At 44.6% G+C, this 22,420-nt stretch overlaps 1 protein-coding gene across 1 annotated transcript; it reads right to left on the bottom strand.

Annotated features, from left to right (window-relative positions):
• Positions 1–941: 941 nt before the first annotated feature.
• GABRQ (gamma-aminobutyric acid type A receptor subunit theta) lies at positions 942–22,220 on the bottom strand. Its single transcript, XM_045820528.1, has 9 exons — positions 21,813–22,220; positions 19,685–19,773; positions 13,904–13,971; positions 11,835–12,055; positions 9,999–10,081; positions 9,351–9,488; positions 8,620–8,772; positions 7,102–7,337; positions 942–6,530 (listed from the first exon to the last, which is right to left on the bottom strand). The coding sequence occupies exons 1-9, from the start codon at positions 21,959–21,961 to the stop codon at positions 5,748–5,750; spliced, it is 1,920 nt and encodes a 639-aa protein (XP_045676484.1). The 5' UTR covers positions 21,962–22,220; the 3' UTR covers positions 942–5,747.
• Positions 22,221–22,420: the final 200 nt, after the last annotated feature.

Below are 22,420 nucleotides of genomic sequence, written 5' to 3'. Positions count from 1 at the left end.
ATGTGGAAGGCTGGAAAGAGAGGCCTTCTTGAAAGCCTGGAGTGGTTGTGGCAAGAGCTCTTTCACCATCAGAGTTAGGGAAGCCATAAAGGGGGAGGGATACCACATCCTCCTTCTCTCACCCTATACCTTAGGGTAGTTGTATAATACCCTAAGTGGATAGTAAGTGACAGTTGGACCACTCAAGGTGCACAGGCTCCACCTGGGGCTGCAGGTCAAGTTCAGACTTGCCGACTTGTCAGAGAGAACTTAACTAGCAGAAAAGAACTCAGCAGCTAATAGCAGGCTCCAAATATACTGTGACAACTGCCCTTGCCCCAACTGCATTTTCTCCTGTATGTACCTGTGACAACACTAGCTTCCCCCATCCAATGGGAAGATCAGCAAAGCAGCCCCTGCAGGGTGTGAATGCATAGCTCTATCCTGGCCTGCTTTGGTCACAAAAGAGACCACATAGGAGCCATTAGGTTAGGAGTTCTGTTGCAACTGCAAGGTCTCCATCAAAAGGTACTTGGAGGTGGGTGCTCTGACAAATGTAGGCTGCAGCATGATGTCCTCACCCTTCCTTCACAGGGCTTTCTTGCTCTCTGTTCTGCACACCCACATGGGCAAAGGAGATTTTTTAAATGTTTTTTTTATTAAGACCCTTCCAATGAAAATAAATGTGAACACATTTTGGCACCAAAATGGCTTGCTATGTTTTAAAATATTTTGTTTCAAATGGCTTGTGCAAAAATGGAAACTAATTTCAAATGTGATGTTATCATTTCCCATCTGTTTGAAAACCATGGATTCAAATGTGCCAGGGTAATGAGGAGGGCAATACCCAAAGCCGAGGGCAGGGAAGGTGAAGGTGAGCAATGGAAGCCAAAAGTTTCCTGGGCTCAGACAAAGCTCCCTCCCAACTCAACAGAGAAGAAACACAATGACCCATAAAGATATTTGCTATTATATATATTTATTTTCTCCTTTTGGCTATTTACAAAACTTTATTTCAGCATATTTTTCAGAAGCATAATTTTATGTTTCTTCATGTTATCCTTCTTTGAAGTCAGAACTGGTCAAGTCTTTTTCATGCAAGAATTTACATTTAATATGAACAAAGGGCACTGGTTATTTTGTGGGGTCTTTGCTGCTCTGCACACTTTTGTGGGTCAGGCCATCCAGGGCACGGGGGTCTTGTTCCTCCTCCTTTCTTGGTGTTTGCTGCCTGGGCCCAGCACCTGTCCTGGAGACGTACATGTGTGCGTGTAGTTTTACTTTATTCCATCTGCCTCCAGAATGACACTGCCTTGGCTGCCTTTGGAAGATTTCTTTGGCACTGTGGTCAGTTGCACCACACCTGGTCACCTTCAATTCTGCTGATGACTATTGACCCCAGGGACACAATCTGGCAAGATGGTGGGTGCAAAGTCTCACACGTGTTGAATCAGCAAAGGTGAACCTGACCAACTGGGGCTATTTCATAATTGAAATATATGAGAGAGAAACTATAACACCCTCACCCTCCCAACCCTGAAAACCCAACACTGATAATAAAGATTTTATATTGATCACAGGACACTATACAACAAACATGAACACACTGCACTTTGTAGGACAAATCACAATTTCTTTGATGTGCAGCACCACAGTAGGGTACCATGCAGGTGGATAACTTAACAAATGCATTCATTAGTTAATAGTTCAGAGGGTTAGCTCTTTTATGTACAGAATAAGGAATGGCCACAGTCTCAGCAAAACAGCTCTAAATATGCAAAGAGTTTGCAGCCTTGCTATTAACAAGATGACATGGATTGTACGAATACATTTGACAAGCTCTGGTATGACCCAACAGATCATCTGTTATCTCTGCAAAGGCACCCCACAATGGCAGATGGAATGGGTGAGAATTTGGAAGGAAACATGTCACATGTCCCTACAACAAAATGACGCTTTGGGAAAATAGACAGTATCTTTCCCATAGTAGTGATGGAGAGGGGATTCTAGGGAGAAAGTTAATATGATAGTCCATGTGAGGAAAAGAAAGGGAAGGTGGGTAGAGAAGTAAAGTGGGGGTTGCTTCATCCCACACTCAGCAACACTCTTCCCTCTTCCACAACTCCAAATATCACCACAAGCACTCTCTGATTGGCTGGGGCTGACAAAAGCTCCATGGGCTGAACCCCAGGAGTGCCTTACTAGATGCTCTGGATTTCCAGAGTTACTTGGTGTGAGGGGTGGAGTGGGAGGGGATATAGGCAGCCAGTTAGAGGAGGGTGTGCCTGTACCACTGGGGACAGCTGAGGAGGGAGCTCAATGACAATGCTGAAGACAGAACATACATAGAACATGACAAGAGAAGATCTGGCAATTTTCAGGCTAAAACGGCCAACTCCATGGTAAACTCAGAAGGTTCAACTTTCTGAAAAGGTGTCATTGCCAGACCTCCACCTCACCTTGACACTTAACCTCACACAGTATGAGTTGCAGTAGAGTTCAACACATTGCAGCACATTAGGGCAAGATATTCTTTTTAAGGTATACTAATATATCTAGCTACATGGATCTATAAGATATTTACAACTGGCCTCTGTACCCTTCTTCAGGGTTTGAGGTCTTCCTGTGTGTTGCTGCCAGACATATCTTAAAACCCCTTTTTTGTCCCCCACTGCTTCAGTCTTTTTCACCAGTATGACCTCACCCTAAATGAGCTGCTTATCTCCTACAGGGCTCAAAGGCCTTCCAGGATCCTGGAAACCCAAACCCAAACCAATCAACCAATGTTTAAGCTTTTGTGTAGTCATGGTAGGAGCTTCATATGTAGGGTCTTTGCTTTCCCTCCAACCTGGATCTCTCTGTGAGGGGTGTCCAAAAAGAAGCAGTCTTAGACATTCCAGTGGCAACTTTCTTGTTCTTATCTGTCTTACAAGGTTTGTTGGTGTGTGTGTGTGTGCATGTAAGTATAAATGCATGTGATTGTGTTTGTGAACATACGTGTGGCTGTGTTTGTGCATGTCTGTGTGTGTATGTATATACTGATGAAGGTGAGTGCCCAATGTGTGTATACATGTATGTGTGACTGTGTAGGTCTCTGTGGGTGTGAACATGTAGGAGGCTATATTTATATGATGCCTGTATAGAAAAGAAGAGAAGAGATGACAAGCTGGGCTGAACTAGGCAGTCAGTCCCTGGCGCTCTTTGTATTTCTCTCCTTGGTTAGACTTCTCACCCCTTTGACTATCTCTTTCCTTTACTTTTGGAGGAGGTGGAAAGAGGAAGTTCCAAATCCAAGGCTGAAGTTCAGCCAACAACCATCCCAGGGTGATTACTAAAGCGCCCCTGCCCTAAATGGGCCCACCATCACAGTCCATGCCTGCAGCCATCTCCCAGGCACCTTTGGTTCTCTGCATCCAGTTGCTAGCAGCCAATTCCCTGGGCCATTTCCTCACATCACCCACCTGCTTGGGGCTGCCTCCAAGGTCAGGCTTACAAGGTGACTGGAATAAAGGGATGAGTCATAAAGGCAGTAATATAACCATCTCTTCAGTTCTTTAGCTCTCTATATAATACTTTTGTTCTCAATGCATCTTCAAGGTATCCCAAACATATCCTTCCAGGACAATGCAAAATGCTCTTCACTCCCAGCTCATCCCACAATTGAGCACTCCTACCTCAAGGCACTAAATTATCACTTCCTAGGACTCTAGGACTACATTCACTTTTTCTGTGTCTTCTATCCAGGAGATAGCACAGATGGGTGGAGGGAGAAAGACAGGAGTGGATGGGGACTGGGAGATGCTGCTCCTTGGAATAGGAATTGAAATGAAACAGTTAATCAGCCTGGCCAAAGAGCTCCCCGCTCCTTATGTGGGAACAGGCCAAGGGAATTCTGGTGGTTCTAGAAGAGCCAGCAATAAGAAATACATATGCTTTCAGGTATATTTCCTTTCATACCCATTCAAATCAGATAAATAAACATAGGTATGCACACATGCACTTGGACACACAGATTACACTCGTGTATATGCGCAAGCACATACATACATAACTGACAAGTTTACACACTCTTTCATAGGGGTGTGCACAAGCATATATGTATCCACACATTGTTATATATACACTCTTATACACACCAATAGAGATTTACACTGATATACATATAGCTATACAGCTTCTTAAATAGTTGTATGTGCACACAGAACCACCTTGATGCACACACACACACCCTGTTATACACAGAAACACAGTTAAAAGGGGAGGTGGCTGAGGGGTTTTAGGGCAGGCTGCCTAGGGAGGAAGGAGGCCCATAGGCTGAGTGCTTGGCAAATTTTGTTCTCCGTGGCCTCCATCAATGAGGGGAGTTGCTTGGCAAGTTGAAGCACAAGCTAATTTCTAGTTCCCTTAGGAGACCCACTGCGTGGGCAGTGATCATATTCCATATGTTCAGTTTACACTGGTCACCAGCCTATTCCTGCAGACATGCTCCAGGTGTTATAGAGTTAGGTCTGGTGCATGGCAGAACCTTATGGAGCACCCCAATTTTAAAGGGGAGGGGAGAAAAAGGGAGCACCTCAATTGGGAGAGTTGAGGACAAGAAGAAGGAAGAGTAAGTGGGGTGGCTCTACCACTCACTGGCTGCACATCCTTAAACTCCATTTTTTCCCCTTGGAACACTGAGGACAATGTGCTTTGCCTTTCCCTGGCTCACAGGGCCTCTGTGAGGGTCTGACAATGTGATGGATCAGTGAGCTCATTGACACTATGCACTGGACAAATAGAAAGGATTAGTATAGCGATTCACAACAGTTGTTCATTTGCTCTTCTAGATCAGATGGTGAAGTAGCAGGTCAGAACTTTCTTAACCCTAGTCTTGTTTTACCAAGTACTTGCTCTGACCAGTGATCAACTTAGCATCTGACCTATACAGATGTACTAAATTACCTATTGCCAAGAGTTCTGAAGCAGAAATATAGACAGGAGAAGTTTCAATTCCTCCAAAGATGCCAGTTCAATTTGGGTAATCCCCAAAACGACATCACTCACCTTCTGCAAGCTCCTGCTAGGAAAATGCTCTCACTTATCCTGACATCTTGCTAACATCTTGACTACCCACCTACATTCCACTTCTAACCCTGTGCTACAACAACACACTCTCAAAATACAACAGAAAAATAGTAGGGAAAGTCACTTTCAAAATTCTTCAATTACCCTAGAGCTAGTCCCCTGCACTTCCAAACCAGAGCTGCCCACCTCCCGTGCACCCTAGCCCAATCAAGCTTGACTTTCTTCCCTAAAACCCTAAGCAGTAGGTGAGCAAGGATCATAATCCCTATCAGGAAAAAGAAGAAAAAAATTAATGAAAAAAATCAACACTTCAGGGGGACAGAACAGCCCCCAGAAATGTTTGTGTGCAAGGCTCAGCTCCTTCTTCTGTCCCTCAATCTGGCACCTCTCTGTCCTCTCAACATTTCCAGGGGCTTTTCTATGCTGATTAGATGTTAGAAGTCTTTGAAAAGGTGACAGTCTTTTAACAGAAAAGGAGAACCAATGAGCTATTTACCCTCAACTCCTCCTCAATCCCTTTCTTTCAAGCCAGAACACATTCTTTCCAACTACTCTCCACCTTATGTTTATAGAAAGGTAGAACTGATTCGACTGCCCAAATAACAAAAAATAAAACAAAGAAAAGAAGGCAAAAATAAAACCAAAAGAAACTGTGAAAGTAGCACAGCACAGTGTCCCTGCTGCTCTGGGGCATTATGGGACTAAATGGCATTGTATGGCCAGTAAACAACATTGAACACCACAAAGGCAATAGGGAAGATGATCCGGGACCACTTATCAACCTTAGAGACATAGTCAGGGTCAAAGAGATCATACAGAAACCTTTCACTGAAGGAGTACCCAGGGCTCGGGGGGCAACTATCACCAGACTCTGAATTACTGTCCTCGTCTTGATCGAAGCCCATGAAATTGTCACCATCAGGGCTCCAAGTAGGGTCATCATCATGCTGGAATTGCATCCTAAGGTCAGGGTAGCCACATTCAACTTTGACATCATTAGGCATGCTAAGGAACTCCTCAGATCTTCTAGATATCTTACCAGGGTTGCAGCATGCTTCTTGCACACACCTCCGGTTGTGGACATGCAGGGCCTGCTCTGAGGTGGAGGAGAGATCATTCAGGCTTTCTCTGATGGCCAGCCAGGACTGGCCTGAGAAAGAAGACAGTGAGCTGAGGCTTTCTGAGGTGGCCAGTGGGGCCTGCTCTGGAATAAAGGTCAAAGAGTTGAGGCTTGCTGGGCTTGCCTGGCAAGCGTGCAGTGATCTAGAGGGAGGAGAGCCACCTTCATCTTTGATGTTAACCCGATTACCCTTTGAGGAGACAGTAGATAGACTCAAGAAGTCAGTAGACTCAAATCCTACATGTATAAGCACTTTTGGGGAGGGAGGAGGGACGGGTCCTTCTTCATCAGCACTTGTAATGTGATTGTTGATCTCTTCCACTGACAGAATCTCCTCTTCCTGGGGTCTCTGGTGTACATGGGGCTGAGGAACAGGACCAAGAGGCTGTTAGCATGCAAGAGAAGTCCCTGGTGGCTGCCAAACCTGTGTTACCCTGGGGCAGCTGCTCCCTCTGGAGTGTTGTGGGGGAGACAAAGACAAAGCTTCCTCAGGCAGGTGAGATTGGGTTCCTGGTACAGGAAGGGGTGGTGCTTGAAATTAAGGTAATGCCAGCAGCAAAAGCTTCACCATGGCTTTGGGAGTCAAAAGATCAAGGGGTAGGCCAGCCACTATGGTGTCTGTTTCTTTCTTTCAGCCTACCTGTGCTCCCTTTCCCTCTGGCTTCATTGCTTACCCTTGGAAGTATGCTAAGTAGACCGGATTTGAAGGCCAAAGGTCTGGGTAAATCTAGCCCTCCACTTACTAGCCTTGTGACTTTAGACAATGACTCAACTTATAGAGATGATAAATTTTTCTATGTCTTTGTTATCTGGTATGTGTATGTGTGTATTAAAGGAATTACTAAAAATGGGAAAGGATCAAGTGCTAAGCTTAGGCTAAAGTATTCAGAGAAAGCTGATTATTAGTCAAAATATCAAACCTGCAGACTCAATACCTGGTAGCGATAGCGGTTCATAATTCTTCGGGCTCTCCTATGTTGCCTATGATGGCGCCGAGTTCCTCCTCGGCTGTAGAAAAGATAGTTGATGAAGACATATTCCAGCAAGGACAGGAACACGAAGAAGAAGCATGCAACCATATAGATGTCGATGGCCTTGATACAAGAAAATTGGGGGAGTTTATCCCGCAGATGTGAATTGATGGCATTTAGGATGAGCATTGAGGTCAGACCTATAAACAACATGGCACAGGTGAGTGAAGTTCTTGGCAAGCCATTGGGCCCACATCATATAGAAAGGGAGGAAAGGCCAATATGGGCTGGGGAGGGCTCTCAGCAAAAAAGTCCTTCAGTTCTCTAGGCTTGAGGGCCTTTGCCTTTTGTTCCTGCTGCCCCATCGTTACACCCAGACTGTGCTTTGATGGTTCAGTGACTTTCCATTGCTCTTAGGATCAAGTTAAAAATCTCCAGCTATGGTTTCATGGTGATTTACATCCCCAGCCCCATTTTGCCCTATAATGGCCTTTTCCTCTTTTGCCTTCTAGTCCATAGGCATTTCTTTATTCCCTCAATAGTAACTGAGGTCATGTCCCTAGAAGGTTTTGTGAATCCTAAAATATTACAGGAATATAAAGTTTTAGTGTGGCATGTGCTCCTAAGGAAGGAGGCTGAGGACTCTGCTTCAAAGATGGTGAGTGAGAAACTAGACAGGGATCTGAGGCACTATTCTTTAGGATGGGGCTAGATAAACTTAGGAGCTGATTTCTTAGGCCCCTCCATGGTACTGCCCAGAAACCTTTGATCCTCCCCATTGCTTAGCCATGAAATCCCAACTGCTTAAACTATTTTTAAGGTCATCCCAAGCCATCCTAGGCTTTTTTTTCTGCTAGTTTCTCCACTTCCCCAGGTCCTGCCCCAAGTAATCTATAATTTAGCCCCCTTTTAGGGCTTCTGTGCCTTTAGTCGAGCTATTTCCTCTTTTAAGGAATGCCAAGTCTTGTGTCTCTGCCTCCTACAAGTCTTGAAAACCCAGTTTGTGCAACACTTTCCTGGTGCAGTTTTAGCCAAGACCTATGTCATTTCCTCCTGGACTCCAATATCATCTGTGTAAGCATTCCACTAGATATTCATTGAATGCAACTCTTCTGGGAGCTGTCTGCTGCCTAGTAGGGCATTTTGATATGTTGCTTAATCACTGTTGTATTGCATTTCTGATCTGTATTTATGACTTGTCCATTCATTTATGTATCCAGAAAATAATGAATTCTGGTACTTTGGGCCCAACATATGAAGATCCCAGCCCTGATTTTTTTCACACCTGTCTCCAGTGTTGGTCTCCCTGCTGAGGATTGGCTAAGTAACTGTACAGATGCCTGTTGGGTAGGACCTATCTTGTTTCCTTTCGTGTGCAGTCACATACTATTCCTAATACTCTTCCCTTACTCTCAACATTTTTCTGAGTGAGATGACCCAAATGCCTCTCTGGGACTGGGAGCCAGGGAGGATAGTACCTACCCACTGTCACCCTGGTTACAGAGAATTTATAGTTCATCCAAAACGTTATCCAAGAGCCAGTGGTGATGAGGACAGTAGGCCAATAGATTTGCACAAGGTAGCTGAGAATTCCCCTCTGGACCAGAAACCGCAGTATCAGGCGTACATAGGAACCTGGCAGGGAGACATACTGATATCAAGGTGGCAAGGTTAAGGGGATTTTCAGGGTAATGTAGAGAATGGAGGAAGAGAAACCAATGGGCAGTTCAGCCTCTAATACTCCAGCCTGAGCAGTCTGCCAAACTGACCACACTTGCTGCCTTTAGGCCACTGGCAATGGCATGTGTCAGTAGACTGCTATGGCAGAGCAAGCCTGCTTTCTCCTCCTTACTTCCTTGCTCCATGTCAACTGAAGTTTTGAAATGGGAGAGACATGACATGTTCCAAAGCTTCAAAGAGATGGAGGGTGAGGGGCTGGCCCTGAAAGGAGGCCTGTTTTTTATCAACAAGAGCAAGAATCCTTTACACCTGTAGAGTGTTAAATCTGACCAAGTGTTTCCATACCCATTTCCTTATTTACAGAGGGTAAGCAACTTGGACTTTATGAAAGGATTTTGGAAGCTTCCAGAAGCAGAAGGAAATAATAAAAGAGGCAGTGCAGAGTGCAGAGGTCTGAGGCAAAGGTCTCAAGGAGTTTACTAGGGTAAAATAAAAAGACAAGAGACAGGAGGCAGGAAAGGGGTCACACCCACCTGTGTAGAAGCGTTCCTGTTTGCTAGTTACTGTCTTTCCCAGGAGGGTGAACTGAGGGATGTGTAGCTTCTCAGTCCCCTGGACGGCATTATCATCACCTTCCCAGTATAACATGATGTCTTCAACTGTGTAGCCATCTGGGAGATGGAGAGAAACAAAGTCAGTCAATCTCAGAAAACAGGCATAGGCAGATTTCACATCAGAGCAGTCTGTGGAATCCAAAAAATGGTCAGAACCTGCACTTTTAGGGCTTCCTTTGTGTTTTGCTGACTCTGAGCATGGACAAGGGAGGCACTTGGAAATAAAATTATCAGTTTGGAGATTTTTAGCCAGGAAGGAAAGCACAGCAAAGATATGTGCTCCTACCCACTAGCTGGTGCACAATTTCCCAATAGCAGGGCACAATTTTCCCATTGGACTATTTACACCTTAGAGGCCACCTTCTCCCAGATACCATATCTATCTATCTATCTATCTATCTATCTATCTATCTATCATCTATCTATATCTGTCTATCTAGTAGAAGAGAAAGGGAGAGGGAGGGAGTAGGGGAGATATGCCATCCCTCTCACTATCAAGTCTGTCTTTGGTTTCTTGATGGTCACAACCACAGGTAGGGAAGAAGGGGCCACAGAAGATAGACATACAGCTCTCCACCTCCAGCTTGCAGGTCTGCTTGTCCAGAGGGAAGTTCTGAAGATTCATAGAACAAGCTGCTGTGGTAGTGAGTCTGCAAAGAAAAAGCAAAAGGAAGGAAAAAGTGAGTCTAGCCCAGTCAAGCAACCATTCCTGAGAATACTGCAGAGGTGAAAAGGAAGAGTTATCCCAAGGACTGACCCATACCAACACCTTCCTATATTGACTGCATTAGAGCTGGGCCCTCCTTCTCTCTCTACATCTCTTCTTTTTTTCTTTCCTTCCTTCCTAGAGGAAATCTGAGTGGCAGTTGTATAGGGAGAAGAGAGGAAAATTTTATGTGACCAAGAAACCAAGAGATACAGCAGCACTTGAACAAAGAATACATGTATGGCATGTCAGGACACCTCAGGGTGTCAGAAAGAAAAGGGCCCTTGAGGAAACTGAATGCAGAAAAAGAAAGATGGCTCTCTTGCTAAAGAAGCAGTAAGGCTGTTAAGAACAGCTCCACATCTGCTGTGCAGTGGTCATATGCAGTCCTCAGGTATGGATGTGAGCAGTGGCCCAGGCCCATCTTTGGCCATGGAAGCTGCTCCCACCCCACAGTGCTCTCATCTCTGTGTATCTGTCTATGAGGATACTGTGGACTAGCACAGTGCCAGTGAGTATAATTGGATAGGAAGGATTGGCATATCTCAGGGATGGGCCATGAAGTATTGGACAGGGGCTACAAATTGCCATGTGTTGGGTTTGTGAGAGGAATCTGAGGAGAGGTCTTGGAGAAGCCAGGGAAATGGGAGGAGTCACTGGTGCAAAGAGGGTAATTTTAAAAGCTCTCTGCAGCCTCAGTTGGGTGGCTCTGCCCCATCCCTCATCCTGTCCTCCCCAGCTGTTAACCCCAGCCTAGTGCCTTTCAACCCTTGAAGTGATTTCCATTTTGCACAGTGGGTATGGTGTGTGTATGTGTGTCCCTTCTGTGAATCCTCCTTGCAGTAGTAATCAGGTGAGGTCCCCTTTAAGTGAAACAAGTGTGACCACTGTCCTGTTCCCTGCAAACTTTGTTGTTCTCTGGCTCCAGTGCCTTGGTCCATGGGAAAGTGGATGGAGAAGGAAGAGGGAAACAAGAGACAGAGCAGGAGCATCCTAGAGAAAGAGACCCCCAGAGATAGAGCTGAACCCTGGTAGCTACCTGTTGGAGAAATTTTCTGAGCTAAATTTCTGCCATCCTTGTCTTAAGAAATGGTTTGTAAGAGATGATGCTATGAGGAGAGCCACGGTGGCCATCTGCTATGCTATAAATAGGTCAGTGAGGAGTTCCAGCATGCACACATTCTGTGTGTACAGGGCCACAGACAAAAGACCCATTTGGCACACCCCTGGGCCCCTACATGATGCAAATATGAGCAGTGGCAGAGGTCAGTCCCCCTCCCCCTTTCATGGGCTTCAGAATTTATCTGTCTCTTTCCCTCACTTCATGGGGGAGAAAAGACACAAAGATAAATAACAGAATGTATTAAGTGCTAAGGCAGAGGGAGAGCTCTTCCAGTTGAGAGAATCAAGAAGGAATTTTTGATGAAGAGGCATTTCAGTTAGCAATTGAATGATGGCCAAGATTTAGATTCACAGAAAGGGCATTTCTAGACAGAAGCAACAGCAGAAGCCAAGGTGTGGGGACAGAACAGCCAATGATGTGTGTAGGAAGCTGGGCAGGATGAGTATGGAAACAGTGTAAGACAGGTTTGAAAAGCAATGGGATCCTCTGTGTGTCCCTTAGAGTGCATTTGTGGGTTTCTTAGTGGGAAGGAGGGAACCTGCCAGGAGGGTCCTTAGACCCCTGGGGAACTCACCGGAGGCCATACTGAACCGTTCCATCTGGATGAAGCTGAAACATCCGATTTTCCACAGTCATTTCATGCACAAAGGCATCCTTGCTATTTAGAAAGTAGCAGTCAGGGACCCACAACTTCTCAAGCATCCGATAGTCCAGAGTCAGGTTCAGGTTAGTTTCATAGTATGCTAAACGTGGATCTTTCCAGGTCTGATGAAAAAATACTGTGATAGTATAGTCCTAGGGAGAGAAAGGTAAATCTCAATTGTAATCGAGGTTATTCAGCTCCCTGTTTTCAGAGAGTGTGTGTATGTATGTAGATGTAAGAAATACATTATAACTACAGATGAGTAATGAGTGGCATGTGTAATGAAACATATGTAAGTATGTTAAATGTCAGCTATTTTTAAGTTGTTGTTCAATTACAATTGTCCCCATTTCCCTCCATTACTCTGCCTTACCCTACCCACCCCCACCTCCCACATTCAATCCTCCCCCACCCCGTTGTCCTTGTCCATGGGTCCTTTATACATGTTCCTTGACTTGACCCTTCCCCTTCTTCCTCCTCTTATCCCCTTCCCCTCTGGTCACTGTCAGTTTGTTCTTTATTTCCTTCCATATCTCTGATTATATTTTGCTCACTGGTTTTGTTGATTAGGTTCCACTTAAAGGTGAGATCATATGGTATTTGTCTTTCACTAACTGGCTTATTATACTTAGCATAATGCTCTACAGTTCCATCCACGCTTTTGCTCCTTCTTTCTTTCTTCTGCGTAGTATTCCATTGTGTAAATGTACCATAGTTTTTTGATCCATTCATTTACTTATGGGTACCTAGGCTGCTTCCAGCACTTGGCTATTGTGAATAACACTGTTATGAACAGTGGGGTGCATAGGTTCTTTTGAATTGGTGTTTCGAGATTCTTAGGGTATAATCCCAGAAATGGAATAATAAAATGAACCTCTGGTAATTGAAATTTAGGTTAAGTAATAGAACATTACCAAGAACTTTCAAGCTTCAATGAGTCTCTTCCAGAACATATTTCCCACACCTCCCAACAGTAACCATTTAAATCTTATATTTAAATGACAATTCCCTTGCTTTTTGTTAAAAGTTTATTGTCTATGCATGTATTTCTAGGAAACATATTGCTTAGTTGGACCTATTTTAAGATTTTTTCCCAATGGAATCATCCTATGTATATTCACAATTTTCTTTCATTCAACATTGTATTTGTGATATTCATTCAGATTGATGTATATAAATAAAATTTGTTCACTTGCACTGCCTGCATATTAGATAATATTTCCTTATGTAAATATACTATATGAACACACTATTCATACCAAAATCATAATAAGAACTATGAAGTGAAAGTTCCACGTTACACCTGCCTCCAAGAGCAGATGGGAGTTTCCAATTGGTGTTGTCCGACTTTTGATTTTTGTCAGTCTGGTAGATGTGTAATAGGGTCTCATTGTGGTCTTATTTTGCATTTCACCGATTAATAACAAATTCAAGCATCTTTTCATATGTTTGTCTGCTACTTGATTATCTTCACAAAAGTGAAGTTTCTGTTCAAATGCTCTGATCATTTTTATTTGTTTTTTAATATCCTTATTAATCCACAGGAATTATGTATATTTCCCTTATCAGCCCTTTGTGTTGCAAATACCTTAGTCCACTCTGACATCATTGCACATTTGTTATACTGGTTTTGTTTGTTTTATAAAAGAGAAGTCCCACAAATTTTGGCGAAACAGAATTTTAATTTAGTTGAAGTTATCAGTGTTTATTTTTATGTTTTGTGTTTCCTGTGTTTCTTTTAAAGTTCTTAGCTACCATAAAGGCACAAAGTCAGTATCCTATATTATCTTTTAGAGACTTTATAAGCCTTTATTAATTTAGGTCTAGAATCTATCTGGGTTTATTCATTTTTTATTCCAGGTGGTTTCAGTTTCCAAAACCTACTGTGTTTTTCCATGTGAGCTCTGTTGCAGGTCAGAACAATTGGAGTTGGCTTATGACCCTGCCCCTTGTCCCATGTAATTTGTCCCCAGTCTTATGGATGGAGTTGACACACTTACCATAGTCATTTCTGAGATATGGTCAATACTGGAGATATACATAGATATTCCCACAGGCACAGGAGCACCTACAATACAGGAAGACCACTATTACATGCAGGGTAGGTAAAGGGTAAAAGTATGGGCTCAGGAGCCATGCTGCCTGGGTTTGAACCCCATTTTTGACACTTACTAGCTGTGTGACCTTAAATAAATTATCTAACTGCTCTGAGCCTTAGATTCCTCATGGGTAAAATGGGGATCATTTACAGCACTGATCTCATAGTTAATGCAGGCCAAGTACTTAAAGCAGGGCCTGACCTTTGACACACTAAAAGGAAGAAATTAGGGCAATATAAACAGAAAATAAGGTGATGAAGCATTTTAGTTATAAATGTTTTCCTGATTGGAACTCAGGAGTAATGAGCCCCAAAACAAGAGCTAAGATTTTTGGGTGTATATGAGCATATTTGTGTACGTACATGTGGGTGTCAATGTTTGAGGCAATGTGTTTCTGTGTGAATGAGTGTGTGAGCTGTGTACATGAATTTATGTGAGCATGTTCACATGTATGAATCAAAACGTGTTCATGTGTAGGTGACCGTCTCAGTGTGTATATAAGTATATGTGAGCATGTCTGTGTGTGAAAGAATGCATGAGCATGATTGTGTCTTTCAGTAGTAAATGTGAGCACATGTACAAGTGTGTAGGCATGTTGTGTGAGAGTGAATCTATGAGTGGGTTCATGTGCAAATGAATGTGTTTGTGTGTTAGTGAGTGAATGTGAGACTATGCGTGAGTGTATGTGAGCTTGTTAACATGCAAAGAAGTGTGTGAGTATGAGTGTATTTGGGAGTTTATCTCTGTGTGTGAATGTGTGTGTATACATGTCACGTATATCAGCAAATCTACATGTATTCATATGAGTGAATTCATGAACATATTTCTGGGCTTACATAGATAGCATGTTAATGAATATTTAAGCATATGAAATCATGTAGGCATGTTGGTGTGTGGAAGTGAATATAGGAATGTGTTCATGTGCAAATGAATATGTGAGCATTTCTGTATTTGTGACCTTGCCTGTGAGCAAATTTGTATGTTCATGCATGTGAGCATGTTTGTATGGGAGTGAATGTGTGACCATGTACATATATGAGTGGATAGGAGTATGTTTGCATGTATGGTTACTTAAATATTACATATTTTAATGTTTTTGAGAGAGTGCATGTGTGAGTATCTCCACAAGTGTATTCACATGGATATGTGAGTGAGGGTATGTTTGTTTGTGAGCCAGTGAGTCTATGAGCACCTTTCTGGGTGAGTGAATGTGTGACATGTGCATGCATTAGAGTGTACTGTGTGGGAGTGAATATGTGTGTTGTCTGTATAAGCCTATTCATGTGTTAGCATATTTGTCAGCATGCCATATGTGAGCAAATACATGGTTATGTCTGTGTGTGTAAAGTTGTGTTTACATGAGTGTATGTATGTGTTGAGTCGATGTATCTGTGTGTTCATATGCATGAACATGCTCATGTGTGTCTGTGTGGGCATGTTATGTGCATGTTTGAGGGAATGTGTGTGCTTGTGTGAACATTTTTGCATATGTGAGTTGATTGGTGTTTATGTGAGTGAATGTTTGGGAATGTAGGTGAACTTATGAGTATGTGACTATATGTGTTTGTGTGAGTGAGCATGTTCATTATTGAATATGTGAGTTTATTTGTGTGTGGCCTTGTTCATATGCAAGAGATCAGTGTAATAAGTGATCACACTTATACACTCAGACTCCTCACATATATGTGAGTGTATGTAAGCATGTTTATGTACTTGAGTGAATGTGAGCATGTCTGTGTAAGTGCATGCATGTTTATGTGTGAGTAAATGTGTGACCATGCCAATATGCAAGTGATTCTATGAACATATTCATGTGTGTTAGTATGTTACTGTGCAGGTATGAGTGAAATATGAACATGCTGATGTGTGCAAATTGGTAAATATGTGGACATGTTTGTGTGTATGAATGAGTGTGTTTGTATATGAGTGAATGCATGAGCTTGTGTGCAAGCATGTTAATGTGGGAGCGTGTGCATTTGAATGCGTGAGTTCCTAAATGTGAATGTCTAAACATGCATGTAAGTTTGTGAGTGTGATTGTGGATGTGAACATGTGTGTGTATAAATGTGTGAGCATATATTAATTGTGAGCATGTGCATGTGAGTGGATGTTGGTGTGTACATATGTGTGAGTAAATCTATGAGTGTGTTGAAGGGTGTTTGTGTGTATTAATATATGTGTGTTTCTGTATCCTGGCTTTCTTTTTCAGGCCTAGGTGTGAGTGCTGCCCACTCAAATGTGAACAGGGAGGTGAAAATATGAACTAAACTATAAGGTGCTGTGGAAAAACACATTTTTATTGTTTCCTCATTTGCTTAAAGCTGCCTTCACTAAGCTTCACAGCTAAGCCATTATTCTATGTGCATTACATCACACTACTGCCATGGAAACATGCATGACACTTGCAATTCAGCCTGCTGGCTTCACTGCAGGCTGACTGCCCCAGAAGCTGAGCACCAAAGTGGGAAATGTGTAATTCCTATTCCACTGCTTCAAAAAGCAAAGTGCTATTGGGAATGAGTGTATGAATGGCAGCTGAGAAGTCAATGGGCCTCTGTGTGAGGGCATAGCCCAGACTCCAGCATTCAGGATTATTGTGAATAATCCCTAGCAGAATGCTCTGTAGTGACAGGGGTTTCTAGAAACAAAGTTATTTATTATAGACTTTCAGGTTTCCTACATGCCTTCAGAGGATGAAAGCTGTGTTAGGCAGGTATCAAGCCCCAGAGTGGCCAGGCAGCCATCCCCTCACCACCTCACTGTACTGTCAGACTTCTCATCTTAGACTATTAGTGCCACTCAGGCAATGCTAACCCTTAAAGAGCATAGCCCTGTCCAAGGGTGCCCAGTTAAAGGGGCAAGTGGGAGCTGAAATGCAGTCACCAAGTCTTGTGTCCTGGCTCAAGGATGTAGCTCTGTAAGGAGGGGACCAGGGACCTCTTTTAAGTTTATCAACATAGAGGGGATACCTTATGTGCTATCAGGGGCTCAAGATGATAACTTAGCTAAAGTATCCCACATCCCTGAAAACATAACATAAGGGAGCAAGAAGCTTCCAGATAAAGTGTCTAAATGCTCTCTCTGGGTTGATGGCTTCAGCCCCATATCCCATTGCTGTCCCTCCTGATGGGCTCAGGAAGTCAGGAATAGTGGGAGAGGGTAACCACTTCTCTCACCTGGGAAATTGTGCTGCCCTAACTCCTCTTTCTCCCTAGAATCCATCAGAATGCCAGAGGAAGACAAATAAAGGAATGATGATGATGTCCCATTTGTTCCTTCACTCCACACCTATGTAATGCCAGGTTCTGGGCTAGATGAAGTCCTCAGGGACCTGCCTTTGGCAACACTGTGGGGTCAATTTCTCTTGCCCAGAAAGAAGCAACTTTGTAAACTTTTCCTGGCTCCTCCTCTTCTCAAAGGCATAATATGGCTCCCTATTGAAACTGACCACAGTTAGGTGTGGCCTCTGCATGCGGCAGGTGTGTGTGGCCTTGAAACCCGATTTCACTTCAGATACAGAAGGGAGTCTGACTCTGTCTAGTGGGAGGCTCTATAGGTTGTCCTGGGTTTCTCCACCCTGAATCCCCTGACCCAGCTATCCCATTGATTGCTTCCTCCCACAATATAACAGCCCTAGACTTAGAGCCTATAATGTCTCCTTTTGTGTAAATGCTAGAAGGTCCTGTGTTGTTCTGGTCCTCTTACCTTCATCTACTGCTTCGCCAAATCAGGGGCCCATCTTTTCTCATATGGCACAGTCTGCATGCTTATAAGCTAAGTGTAGCCCAAAAGGCTAGGCATCAGATATAAACAAATCCTAATTAGCTCAAAATATGGTTGTTGGGGGCCTTGGAGATATTGTGAACAAGGCACACCTGACAATCCTCAGAGGTTCCTCCTTGCCCTTGCTCCCTCCCCTTGGCCCTGGGTGTTTTCGGAGATGGCATCTTGAAACAGTTTGGTATACTTAAATGACTGTTGATCAGCCTTTATTGAGAAACAAGAAAACAAGGAAAAGAGAAAATGTGGTAACTACTCCCTGACACCCACTGGTGTTTGTTGTGACTGATTCAAAACCAGCATCATGCAATGGGATGCTGACTGTGCCTTAACACCTGAATTCCCATATTGAAAGAGCTTGCCTTCTGCTCTCTCCACTTCTGCTTCCCAGTCCCAGTTCACACTCACCTTGGATCCTGGAGCTGTACCTTTTGTCCTCATGGAAGGAGCACACAGCAAAGGGGACACTAGTGAAGTATCCCCACTCTAAGCTTAGCCCAGGGTGACCATGTTGGTTTTCAACATGTCTTCCCAGGCAAATCACAGCTACACCCCTAGCACTGCCCCCCACCCCCACTGGTCTACTACTACAAGGGAAAGTCCCCACAGTTGAGTGCCCTTTATGGTGGAGGCTTTGTGTATTCAGAAGACCTCTATTCATATGTATAAATGTGACCCATTAGCATTTATTAACCTACTGCAGTGTGAGGAGTCTATTTCTACCACCTGTAAGAAGTAGAGTGCTCTGACTTAGCCATTCTGTTTTTTAGCTCCTTCTCTGTTCCTTTTAGAAGAAATGTGACTAACCTCTATTTAATGCACCCTTTCTTTTGTTTGTCCTTGGTTTAGGTTTCCTGGGTGTTCCCTGGGCCAGAAGATACTACTCCAGTTATGTGGGTTGCCTGTAGCTTAAAAGCCCTGTGATCTAGGTCAGTTGCCCTTTCCAAGGTGGTAGGTTAGGTAGAGACATAGGGAGAAACTGATATATTGGCATCCTGGAGGTTCACTTTTTTTGTCATTTCTTATCTCTGTGCTTGAAATCTGAGTGCTAGGCTAAGGAGTTTAGATTTTATTTGGCAGTTAAATAAAGGCATCAAAAGTTCCTGTGGTGAGTCCTGGCTAGGTAGTTCAGTTAGAGTGTTATCCAAATATGTCAGGTTGTGGGTTCGATCCCTGGTCAGGGCACTTAGGAGAAACAACCAATAAATGCATAGATAAGTGGAACAGCAAATCAATGTTTCACTCCCCCCCTTCTCTTTAAAATCGGCAAATAAAAAAATTAAAAACGTTTCTGAGGTGTTTAGGCTGAATTTCTAAAACTCACACTGACTGCAGTGTGCTAAATGAAATGAACTTGGTAGGAGCTAAAGGTTTGGGGAGGAGGAGCAGAGGCAGCAGTGCCCAAGACTGGGTGGGTGGGTGAAGTAGACAAGACAGAGAAGACCATGCCCTTAGTTTTGAACTAGCTGAATAGGGAGTATCCAGGGTGCCCAGAATATGTGCTCAAGCAGAAGAATTTGTGCCTTCCCCATATATGGGGCAGAAAACTCTAGTCTGAGAAGCATGGCCTATGTTTTGTCTGGCAAACCCATTCCTGGGGTTAGCATTTTTCAGCCAAAGCAGGAAGTGCGCTTCAAGCTTGCTCTGTGCCATTGTAATGGAATGTGTGTGTGTGGTGGTGGGGGGCAGAAGTCCTCTTGCATAAGAAGGTAGAGAAGTGGGGAAAATTCCAGGAGTAGAGCAAAAGGCCTGGAGTTCTCCCAGTAGGTCTCCAAAGGGGAGGGATATTAAGTGTTGAGCCAGAAGAGTGCCACTGATCAGCTTACTAAGTGGGGCTGGCTTATTGTATCTCAGCTCTGTTACACCTAACATGAAGGCTTCCAGTGTCTGGATGTGTCTTACCTCCAAAATTTGGTCTCAGACGGGCATCATATTGCGATAACACCCTGTCCAAAATCTTGTGAACCACAGCTTCATTTGCACAATTTTTGCTAAAACAGAGAAGTCATCAGTAAATGTCTTGTTGCTTCTCAGAGAACAAAGACCAAAGAACATGCCAGGCATCAACTTGCCAGGGCCTTCCCTTTTCCTACACACATGCAGACATGTACAGTCATACATGTATGCAGCTCTCCCTGCTTCCCTCCCTCTCCACAGTGAGTCAGCCAGAAGAGAAGCAGTGACGCAGACTCCTCTTTCCCCCTCCCCCTCCATAGTTTTCATCCAGAGGATGGGGCACTCAGATTGGATCCCTGTTACCAGGCAGGATTCTGGGTGGGGAATAGAGGAGCCTATAGGAGATGTGAAGAGGGGATGGAGTAGGGAGGTAGAAGCTCTCAGATAAATGCATTACTTCAACCCCCTAAGGAGCCTCACCTTAACATCAGCCTGGATACAGCTTTCTGGGTTGGTGGGAATCCTCCCAGGGACACCCAATTGCCCCAGGAAATGTCATATTCTACTCTCACTGCCCTCTTGAGCTGAGCCAACCAGTTTACATTCTTTGGGTCAGTCATATTATTCCTACCTAGGCTAGGACTGGGCATTTTGTTATCATATCTATGTGAGCCTTCTTTTTGTACACTTGTTTTTAAGACTTGGCGTATAGCATATGACACAGAGACAGGGTCTGGCTAATGTAGCCAGATTTATGACCCTCACCCAATGAAACCATTTCAGATTCTTGAGGCTCAGGTCTGTCTTCCAAAAGACTTGTATTCTGGGAGCCGGTATTTCTCTGGCTAAGCATATGCTTCTAGCCTAGATGTGTTTGGGGTGAACATATGTAAATGAACCCAGCTCAGCCCCACAAAGCTGGCCTTTCCAGAAGTCTCTGTTGTGCTCACCCAATTCACCTAGATTTTTGGTGGGTCTCTTTTTCCCAAGAGGAACTTGTGAATTAGAAAAGTCCTAGGTATCACTCTGACTATTAGAATCCGTGATGCAATGACCAGGGAATGTCAGCCCCTGTAAATCTCAGTGCGCGTGTGCATGTGTGTGTGTGAGCATATTCAGTAGCACAGTCTGGTATGTTGGGTGGGGGGATGAGGCCACTGCAGAGTTGTCTGCTGGAGCCTTTCCCAACTACCCCCCTTTTTTTCTGAATACATGTTCATTTCTGGTTTGCCATTAAAAATTATTTCCAATCACCTTTAATGACAAAATTTCATTTTGTATCATTCTAAAGTGGACACATAAATTATTCCTGAATTAAAGTAATGCATTCCCACCTGTTTAGGATCACACATTACCTATATGCCCCACTCAGGTTTCTTGGCCACTGCAAATACACATTTCTGTGTGATCTACATGTAAAGGTTGACTGTTTAATATCTCTTCACATATCTGCATACCCAAACAAACTTGAAATCAAACAGAAAAAAAACCTTGAATCTTCAGATGTTTTCACAGGAGTATGTACAAAAGTGCATCCATCTTAGACCACCCAGTTATACCGCTATACAGCCACCGATCGCATTGTCTGGGCTTCTGTGAGGTCGAGTCAATCATTTCTGTCTGCGGCGTCAGAAAAGCTCCTCATCGCTCAACATGCACACGCAAGGGCACACACGCGCGCGCCTCAGGGAACAGACTAAAATGCGCACTCAAACAGGTGTCTCTACTGTGTATGTTTTGAGAATTGCCCATCACCCTGTACTACGTCCATTCCAATCCCACAGCTGCCAAAAAAACATGACTGGGAAAAAGCTGCCCATGGCTTTAGTCCCTGGGGATGGATGGCAGACTCTGGGTTGAGGGCATCCTGTCCCCACCCCCGGGGCTTCAGTTTGGGCACACGCAGGGCTCTGTCAGGCACTACAAAAACAGATGGGCTCTAGCAGAGGCCTCTATTTCAATCTGTCACCCCCACTCCCACCTAACTCCCCTCCGGGGACCGGCAGGCAGGGCCTAAGCGCCAGAGCTCTGGGATCCTGGGTCCAAGTCTCCCCCAGCCCGCTCTGTCCAAGAGGCTTGAGGTTCCCCGCCTGACTCTGTTGCCGCCCTGCCCGCCCTGGTGGCATTGGCTTACCAATTAAAGACATTCTGGACGACTTCAGGCACAGTAGAGGAGAGCTCAAAGTGGAATTCCGGGAGAGGAGTAGTGTCATGGCCCTCTGAGAGCCAGGTCCTGATGAGCAGCAGGAGCACGGCTGCTCGCAGCATCCCTCGGATACCCATGGCCGCAGAGCTCTGGCGGCCCGAGAGCGCGCGCAAGAGCCAACTGCCGCCAGGGACTGCGAGGGAGTGGGGACTGTGCAGTGCGAGAGGAAGCTCTGGGGTCGCTCGGAGTCGCCTCTACGGAAAAAGTAACGAGTGTACGGGGAGCAGGGATGGAGGGAGGAGCAGCCCCCGCAGCTCTGCGGCAAGCAGCGCCCCTCGGACGCGCCTGGCAGCAGAGAGGGAACCCTCCTCCGCCCGCTTCTGGCTGCGACTGGGCACCCAGCAGGAAGCTCAACTGGCTCCACCCACTCAGACGGCAAGGCCGAACCAATCCGGCAAGTTCCTGGAGCCGCACTAAAAGGCGCGCACTCATTCCTCCACCCGCAGCTTGCGCGCCGCCGGCCTTCACCCCTTTCCCCCGCCCCTTCAGGCCTCTGCAGTCTTCCCTAGGGCAGCCTTTGACAGAAAGGGGCGGAA

The sequence above is a fragment of the Phyllostomus hastatus genome, unplaced genomic scaffold, assembly GCF_019186645.2.
Source record: "Phyllostomus hastatus isolate PE091 unplaced genomic scaffold, TTU_PhHast_1.1 phas_scaffold_397, whole genome shotgun sequence".
Taxonomy (NCBI): Eukaryota; Metazoa; Chordata; class Mammalia; order Chiroptera; family Phyllostomidae; genus Phyllostomus; species Phyllostomus hastatus.
This window is presented reverse-complemented; position numbering and strand designations above follow the sequence as displayed.

Coding starts and splice junctions, on each gene's coding strand:
- GABRQ (XM_045820528.1), bottom strand. CDS start 21,961: ATGGGTATCCGAGGGATGCTGCGAGCAGCCGTGCTCCTGCTGCTCATC. Junction 19,774..21,812: donor GTCCAGAATGTCTTTAATTG/GTAAGCCAATGC, acceptor TCTCTGTTTTAG/CAAAAATTGTGCAAATGAAG. Junction 7,338..8,619: donor TGTAACCAGGGTGACAGTGG/GTAGGTACTATC, acceptor TGTTGTTTATAG/GTCTGACCTCAATGCTCATC.